At 38.6% G+C, this 8,805-nt stretch overlaps 1 protein-coding gene and 1 non-coding gene across 2 annotated transcripts; both read left to right on the plus strand.

The window, feature by feature from the left end:
* Positions 1-605: 605 nt before the first annotated feature.
* Positions 606-710, plus strand: LOC119467551. Its single transcript, XR_005196088.1, has one exon. It is a non-coding gene; the product is annotated as a U6 spliceosomal RNA (small nuclear RNA).
* Positions 711-2,445: 1,735 nt separating this feature from the next.
* LOC108285592 (ubiquitin-conjugating enzyme E2 N-like) lies at positions 2,446-3,799 on the plus strand. Its single transcript, XM_017502871.2, has 2 exons — positions 2,446-2,753; positions 2,928-3,799. The coding sequence occupies exons 1-2, from the start codon at positions 2,477-2,479 to the stop codon at positions 3,107-3,109; spliced, it is 459 nt and encodes a 152-aa protein (XP_017358360.1). The 5' UTR covers positions 2,446-2,476; the 3' UTR covers positions 3,110-3,799.
* The last annotated feature ends 5,006 nt before the right edge of the window (positions 3,800-8,805 follow it).

Below are 8,805 nucleotides of genomic sequence, written 5' to 3' on the forward strand. Positions count from 1 at the left end.
ATGGCATTTTAATCAATGGCTGAAATAATATACATGACATAAATAAGTAAATAACTGATATAAATAAGTAAATAAACAGATAAACAAATAAATATTACCTTAATTGTGAAAAAAAAGTATGAAGCAGTCTTTAACAATGGAGGAGAGATAAGTATTTTTGTCCATTTTTTAAAGCGTGAATTTTCTACAAAGTACAGCATACTCCCCAGCCAGCTTTTGAGAGTTCAAGCTGGATTCAGGGGAGATTAGATTCTGAATGTGTTAGTGGTTTTGGTGCCAACTATTTGCCCTGTCGGATAGCATTCATTGACTAGAAACAACACTGTCCAGTATAATAAAACACATTATATAATCTTTTTCCGCAGTGAATAGAATCACTAAAGAAATTTCTAGAAAAAAAAGTATTTAATTTAGCTTTTAGGGTAAGATTTTAGTGAACAAGTTGGAAGAATTATGAAAGTTAAATATTATTTGAATTTCACACATGGATATATAATTTTAAATAATCATTGCTCAATTTAATAAACTAATAAAAAACTTATTTTCTGACATTATTTCATATGGATAGTGATATCCAGGGGGAAAAATGGATTAAGAGTATATTAGTGGCTCACTTCGGCAGCACATATACTAAAATTGGAATGATACAAAGAATAGTATGGTCTCTCCACGATGCTGACAGGCAAATTCATGAAACAGTCTATGTTTTCAAAAATAAAAAATAATTAAATTATCTGTTTCCTTCATCAAGTGGCAAGATGATGAGAAGATTATGGGCATTACTACTTCTCCTTTAGGAATGAGAATTCTTCACATATCAGAAATGCTTTCATGCAGAACTAGGACAAGGAATGTTCCTTTGCGGTAGAAGATTCTATGAAGATTGTGGTTATATCTATAATGTCTCAAACAGAAAATAAATAGAATGAAAAATTAACCAAAGTTTTAAACTTCATTTTGAGATTAGGTGGTAATTAATTAAATTCACAATGCAGTGATTTTATTATTATTAAAATGTCCAGAATAACAGGTGTTAAAGTCACAATGCAGATATTTTAGTTATATAGAACTTTCAATAAAGAAAATATGTCACATTTTTTAAAAGAGCTCAAGGAGTAGCAAAGTATTCTGAGCCTTTCAATTTTACTTCTCACATCTCTCACTCCTTCCCATTCCCTGCATTTCCAGATTGTTACCTTAGTTCACTTCTTCATACCTATAAACTCAAAGCAAGTCTCTCTACTGGGAAGTTCACAGAATTACTTAACTTCTAAAATGGTAAATTGATCATGTTAACTCCCAGCTAAAACTTCACTAGCCTACCATAATCTGAATGAAGACTTTTAATTTGTTATATCCTGCCCAGCACAGTGGTTCACACCTGTAATCCCAGAACTTTGGGAGGTCGAGGCAGGCGGATCACCTGAGATCAGGAGTTTGAGACCAACCTGGCCAACATAGAGAAACCTGTCTCTACTAAAAATACAAAAATTAGCCAAGAATAGTGGCACACTTATAATCCCAGCTACTCAGGAGGCTGAGGCAGGAGAATCACTTGAACCTGGGAGGCTGAGGTTGCAATGAGCTGAGGTTGTGCCATTGCACTCCAGCCTGGGTCACAAGAGTGAAACTTTGTCTCAAAAAAAAAAAAAAAAAATTGGATATCTTTACAGTCAAAATTCTTATACTATGACATTGAAGGCAACCTATAGCTGTTAATTCCACAATCCATACCTGTTTAATCTCTCTCCACACTTATTTTCTGTCCTTACTCCTATTTTCCTACAGCCTCTAGCTACCTTCCCTCCCCTATAGATCCAGACATCCTAAATGATTTAACAGCATTCCTTGAACTTGTCATCCTGTTTCGTGCCTCAAAGATCTTACACAGGTGGTTCACGCCATCTAGAAAGATGCTATCCATCCCTCAACCAACCCAACTCCTTTCTAATTACTCAACTAAACATCACCTGCTTTGTAAAGTCTTTCTTCACTTGACTGAGCTGACCTGATGACAACTTCCTTTGTGCTATCCTGTGCCTTTATTATTGCATTTATCATTCTGATTTGCAATTATTTGTTTATATTTTGGAATCCTTCACTAGAATGAATGTTGCCTGAAAGCAAAGAATACATTAGGGCCTTCAATAAATGTTTGCTGAATGAAACTGTGAGGCTTGTGGAGCTGTGGCCTGTTTTATAGAGCTGAACCCTATGAATCTGCTGGTATTTGGCCATTTCTGATCTACCAAAAAAGCCATTTCATAGGTTTCAACCTAACTATATTCCAAAAGGTAAATCTTGGCCAGATGCGGTGGCTCATGCCTGTAATACCAGCACTTCGGGAAGCCAACGCGGATGGATTACCTGAGGTCAGGAGTTCAAGACTAGCCTGGTCCACATGGTGAAACCCTGTCTCTACTAAAAATTCAAAAATTAGAGACGAGACCAGAGGCCGAACTCGGGTTCTGACCAGATGGCCGGGCTGCCCCGCAGGATCATCAAGGAAACCCAGCGTTTGCTGGCAGAACCAGTTCCTGGCATCAAAGCAGAACCAGATGAGAGCAACGCCCATTATTTTCATGTGGTCATTGCTGGCCCTCAGGATTCCCCCTTTGAGGGAGGGACTTTTAAACTTGAACTATTCCTTCCAGAAGAATACCCAATGGCAGCCCCTAAAGTACGTTTCATGACCAAAATTTATCATCCTAATGTAGACAAGTTGGGAAGAATATGTTTAGATATTTTGAAAGGTAAGTTATCTTTATCAGCATATGCTATTCGTAAAAATTCTCCTTTTACTCCTATGCATTCTGTGTTGAGAATGTAAACATTATACAAAGACCAAAGAGGTCTGTGGGAGGGAAACGAAGCTGTTCTGGGCCTGTTTTTCATGCTTTATCATACTGGGCCTGTTGCCTTCGTAGATAAGTGGTCCCCAGCACTGCAGATCCGCACAGTTCTGCTATCGATCCAGGCCTTGTTAAGTGCTCCTAATCCAGATGATCCATTAGCAAATGATGTAGCGGAGCAGTGGAAGACCAACGAAGCCCAAGCCATAGAAACAGCTAAAGCATGGACTAGGCTATATGCCATGAATAATATTTAAACTGATCCGATCATCAAGTGTGCATCACTTCTCCTGTTCTGCCAAGACTTCTTCCTTTTTGTTTGCATTTAATGGACACAGTCTTAGAAACATTACAGAATAAAAAAGCCCAGACATCTTCAGTCCTTTGGTGATTAAATGCACATTAGCAAATCTATATCTTGTCCTGATTCACTGTTGTAAAGCATGAGCAGAGGCTAGAAGTATCATCTGGATTGTTGTGAAAGGTTTAAAAGCAGCGGCCCCTTCCTGCTTTTACTCATTTCCCCCATCCTGGTTTAAGTATAAAGCACTGTGAATGAGGGTAGTTGTCAGGTTAGCTGCAGGGGTGTGGGTGTTTTTCTTTATTTTTTTTGAGGGGGGAGGTAGTTTTATTTTAATTTTATGGGCTCCTTTCCCCCTTTTATGGTGATCTAAATTGCATTGGTTAAAAGCAGCTAACCAGTTATTTAGAATATGCTCTCTAGCCAAGTCTAACTTTATTTAGACACTGTAGATGGACAAGCTTGATTGTTTGAACCAAAATGGGAACATTAAACAAACATCACAGCCCTCACTAATAACATTGTGACTTTGCTGTCAAGTGTAGATTCCCCCTTCAAAAAAAGCTTGTGACCATTTTGTATGGCTTGTCTGGAAACTTCTGTAAAACTTATGTTTTAGTAAAATATTTTTTGTTATTCTAAAAAATAAAAATAAATAAAAAAATAAAAAATTCAAAAATTAGCCAGGCATGGTGGTGGGCTCTTGTAATCCCAGGTAATGGGGAGGCTGAGGCAGGAGAATTGCTTGAACTGGGTAGGCGGAGGTACACAAAACCAAAAGGCAAATCTTGAGAAAAGTTCAGATTGTTTAGCTTCACTAAAATAAGTCTAACTTCTGGCCGGGTGCGGTGGGTCATGCCTGTAATCCCAGCATTTTGGGAGGCCAAGGTGGGTGGATCACAAGGTCAAGAGACCATGGCCAACGTGGTGAACCCATCTCTACTAAAAATACAAAAATTAGCTGGGTATGGCAGCATGTGCCAGAAGTCCCATGTACTCGGGAGGCTGAGGCAGGAGAATTGCTTGAACCCAGGAGGCAGAGGCTGCAGTGAGCCGAGATCATGCCACTGTACTCCAGCCTGGCGACAGATCCAGACTGTCTCAAAAAAATAAGTTAATTAAATAATAATAATTATAATTTCTGATATAAATGCAAATGTTTCTCAGATTACATAGAAACTCAACTCAACTAAAACATTTCTCACATAGAATTTCTTTTCCTTAAAGAAATCAGGCGAGGGCCAGGTGCCGTGGCTCAAGTCTGTAATCCCAGCACTTTGGGAGGCCAAGGCGGGCGGATCACAAGGTCAGGATATTGAAACCATCCTGGCCAACATGGTGAAACCCAGTCTCTACTAAAAATAAAATAAAAATTAGCTGGGTGGTGTGTGCCTGTAGTCCCAGCTACTCAGGAGGCTGAGACAGGAGACTTGCTTGAACCCAGGAGGCGGAGATTGCAGTGAGCGAGATTGCACTTCTGTGCTACAGCCTGGGTGACAGTGCGAGACTCTGTCTCAAAAAAAAAAGAAAAAAACAATCAATTTCAGGCTAAGCTGGATGCAGTGAGGAACACTGTAGTCCCAGCTACTAGGAAAACTGAGGAGAGGATCAGTTGAGCCTAGGAGTTTGAGGCCAGCCTGGGCAACACAGTAAGGCCACCTATCTAAAAAAAATGAGTCTATTTTTTCTTTTCTCAGTACAAAGCCCACTTGTTATGCTGAATGGAATGTTCATCCCACTTGTACTTTTTTTTTTTCTTTGCTGGGGGGCCGTGGCGGGGAGGTGAGGAAGGAGCATCCTATTTGTTGATATCTTGCTTAGGTTTCCCTCTAGACTGTTGCCCTTCGTAACAAACTAGAGAGGCCCAAGCATAGGACTGGGGTTCAACATCGCTCTGGGAAGCCTTTTGAGCTTTGGAACAAGCATCACCACATTAATCAGTTTACATGAGAACTGCTGCTGCAGGCGGATTCCAGTGCAATTCCATGTGCCACCTCACATTATTTTAGCTCCACTGCTCCTGAAGAGATTGTTTCCCAAGAATTCAAACCTGACTCTTCATATAAGAGCGACTAACTTTCTCCTAAACTGAAAGTTAACAAATACTCAATATCCTCACAGAATTCCTTAAAATCTGCTCAGGAATCAAGTCGGCATAACAAAGCTGATATGAGAACTCCTAAAAAGGACACAGTGATGTCCTTAAATATATTGCTTGTGAGCTGAAGAGGAGAGCAGATTTGAGCCCATCTTCTGTCTTCTTGCTCAGCCATCTGCCAATAAGCCTTTTTCTCTAAAATAATAAAAATAAGATAAAATAAATAAAGTTGATATGAGAGCTTATGTAACTTCTTGCAAAGACATTTTTTGTCCAATCATATCTCACTTCAAAAGACTTATTCAGGAAACAACAGTAATGAAGCACGGTTCCAGGACCATCTTAACTCCCTTTTACCTGTTGGCTGTTTGGTTGCAGTAATATTTCCTGCTTCTCCCTACAGTTCAATTTCCTGTTTCCTCAGAACTCAGTATTAATTGGAGGCAGAGTTTCTCATATTTTTGCCAGCACACACAGTTGGCCATCATCCGGACTGTCTGCAATTTCTTCGCATGAATGAATTTTTTGTCTAGTCAAGTTCCCATAGTTTGAAGTCTAATAAAAATATAGGGCTAAAATTATACCATTGAAAACTGAAGGACCTGTTCTCACACTCATAGATCTTGTTTNAAAACATGGAAGGACCCAGGCACGATGTCTCATGAGTGAAATCCCAGCACTTTGGGAGGCCAAGGTAGGTGTATTACCTGAGGTCGGGAGTTCGAGACCAGCCTGACCAAAATGGAGAAACCCTGTCTCTACTAAAAATACAAAATTAGCTGGTCATGGTAGCACATGCCTACAATCCCAGCTACCCAGGTGGCTGAGGCAGAAGAATCACTTGAACCAGGGAGGTAGAGATTGCAATGAGCTGAGGTCTGGCATTGCACACCAGTCTGGGCAACAAGAGCAAAACTCAGTCAAAAAAAAAAAAAAAAAAAAAAAAAACGGAAAGGGTGTGTGTATAGGGGGGTGACTTACCCTACTAAATATAAAGACTTAAAAAGCTATTAGCAATTAAGATAGTTGGTATTGGACAAATAGTTAATAGAAAAGAATATGGTACTGAGATAAATGCTCACACGTATTTGTAAATTAGTATCTAACTGTTTACAAACCAGGGAGAAAATGATGGGCTCTTCAGTAAGTGATGTGGAAACTACTGGATACACAAATGGAAAAAGAAAATAAAGTTAGCCTCTTACCTCATAATATAAGCTGAAAAAATTACGACTGAATTAACAATTTAAAAATACAAAGAAAAATTCCAAAATTTTTGAAAGAAAATACTTTCGTGACTTCAGATAAGGAGGGATACCTCAAGACACAAAATTACAAAACAGAAGGAACCAATTGATAAATTGAAGTATAAAGATATAAACACCTTTTTTTTTTTTTTTGAGACAAAGTTTCTCTTTCATTGCCCAGGCTGAAGTGCAATGGCACAATCTCGGCTCACCACAACCTCTGCCTCCTGGGTTCAAGTGATTCTCCTGCCTCAGCCTCCAGAGTAGCCGGGGTTACAGGTGGGAGACACCGCACCCAGCTAATTTTGTATTTTTACTAGAGACAGGGTTTCTCCATGTTGGTCAGGCTGGCCTCAAACTCCCCACCTCAGGTGATCTGCCCACCACGGCCCCCAAAACACTGGGATTACAGGTAAACAAATTTTTTGTTTTGTTTTGTTTTTTTAGATGGACTCTCGCTCTGTTACTCAGGCTGGAGTGCAATGGTGCAATCTCAGCTCACTGCAACCTCCACTTCCCTGGTTCAAGCGATTCTCCTGTCTCAGCCTCCAGAGTAACAGGATTTACAGGCGCATGCCCCATGCCCAGCTAATTTTTTGTATTTTTAGTAGAGACAGGGTTTCACCATGTTGGCCAGGATGGTCTTGATCTTTTGACTTCGTGATCTGCCCTCTTTGGCCTCCCAAAGTGCTGGGATTACAAACTGAGCCACCGCATCCAGCTGGTAAACAACTTTTAAACAACAAAAGTCACCATAATAAAAGTGAAAAAATAAGCCATAGGTAGAAGATATATGCGAGATATAAAATTAGCAAAAGACTAAAATTCAGAATATTTGAACTATTTCTACCAATGGACAAGGAAAAGAGAAACACTCTAAATAAAAATTCACAAAGAATAAGAATTCATATAAGACAAATTAACTGCATAGCTAATACAAATATATGTGAAAAGATCTTCAACTATGCTGGTAACCAGGGCAATGCAAACAAAAAATAATATGTAAACATTTTATACCCATCATCTTTATAAAAATTTCAAAAATCTAACAATGCCAAGCAATGCATATGTATAGTGCTTATTGGTAGAGCTGATTTGAAAGGGAATTTGACAATATCTAGCAAAGATGAAGATACACATACCCTATGACCTAACATTTCATTTCTAGGTATGTACTCTATGGAGATTCTCACATGTGCTCAAGATGATATATACCAGAATAGTACCAGAAACACTGTAATAGAAAAAATTAGAAATGAATGAAATTAATATCAATAGAAAATGGAGAAATAATTTATGGTTTGTTGATACAACTGTGTCCTGGAAAAGTCAGATTCTGCATGGATTTTAATCTGTTTAAATCTTTTATTTATTTTTCTAGGAACTTACTTGAATACTCGTATAAGCACTATATATCAACTGTATATCTAAATTAACAAGAAAAAGTTTAATGTTTTATGTTAAACTTTTGGTTTAATTATAATAACATTACTGAGAAAAATTAACCTCCCAGGTCAAACACAGTCTATAATTTTTTTTCTACATTTTTTTTTCTTCTTGTACCAAGGATAGTGCTGACACGCAGTTTATAATTTAAACTTAGAGTAAACAAACTTTCTTTTTTTTTTTGAGATGGAGTTTTGCTCTTGTTGCCCCAGCTGGATTACAATGGTGTGATCTCTGCTCACGGCAACCTCCACCTCCCAGATTCAAGCAATTCTCCTGCCTCAGCCTCCCAAGTAGCTGGGATTACAGGTATATGCCATCACACCAAGCTAATTTTATATTTTTAGTAGAGATGGGTTTTCTCCATGTCAGTCAGGCTGGTCTCGAACTCCCAACCTCAGGTGATCTGCCTATCCCTGCCTCACAAAGTGCTGGGTTTACAGGCATGAGCTACCTTACCCGGCCTTAACAAACTTTCAATGGCAATCATTATAACCAATATAATTACCTGTAATATGAAATTATTCTTGTTGAACTAAAATAAAACTTTTGAGGTTATAGAAAAATTTTTTTGTTTTGTTTTTACTAAGTAGGCTTAGAAAAGCAATTTCCTGTTGCTGAGATAGAAAAACCATATAGATTTCACTTAAATTTTGTGGTAACTGGTATGCAAATATAATATTCAGCCTTGTTGTTCTTTCTAAACAAAAGATAATTTTTTTTTTTTTCTTTTTTTTTGAGATGGAGTTTCGCTCTTGTTACCCAGGCTGGAGTGCAATGGCGCAATCTCGGCTCACCGCAACCTCCGCCTCCTGGGTTCAGGCAATTCTCCTGTCTCAGCCTCCTGAGTAGCTGGGATTA

This window comes from Cebus imitator, unplaced genomic scaffold, assembly GCF_001604975.1.
Source record: "Cebus imitator isolate Cc_AM_T3 unplaced genomic scaffold, Cebus_imitator-1.0 Scaffold303, whole genome shotgun sequence".
Classification (NCBI taxonomy): domain Eukaryota; kingdom Metazoa; phylum Chordata; class Mammalia; order Primates; family Cebidae; genus Cebus; species Cebus imitator.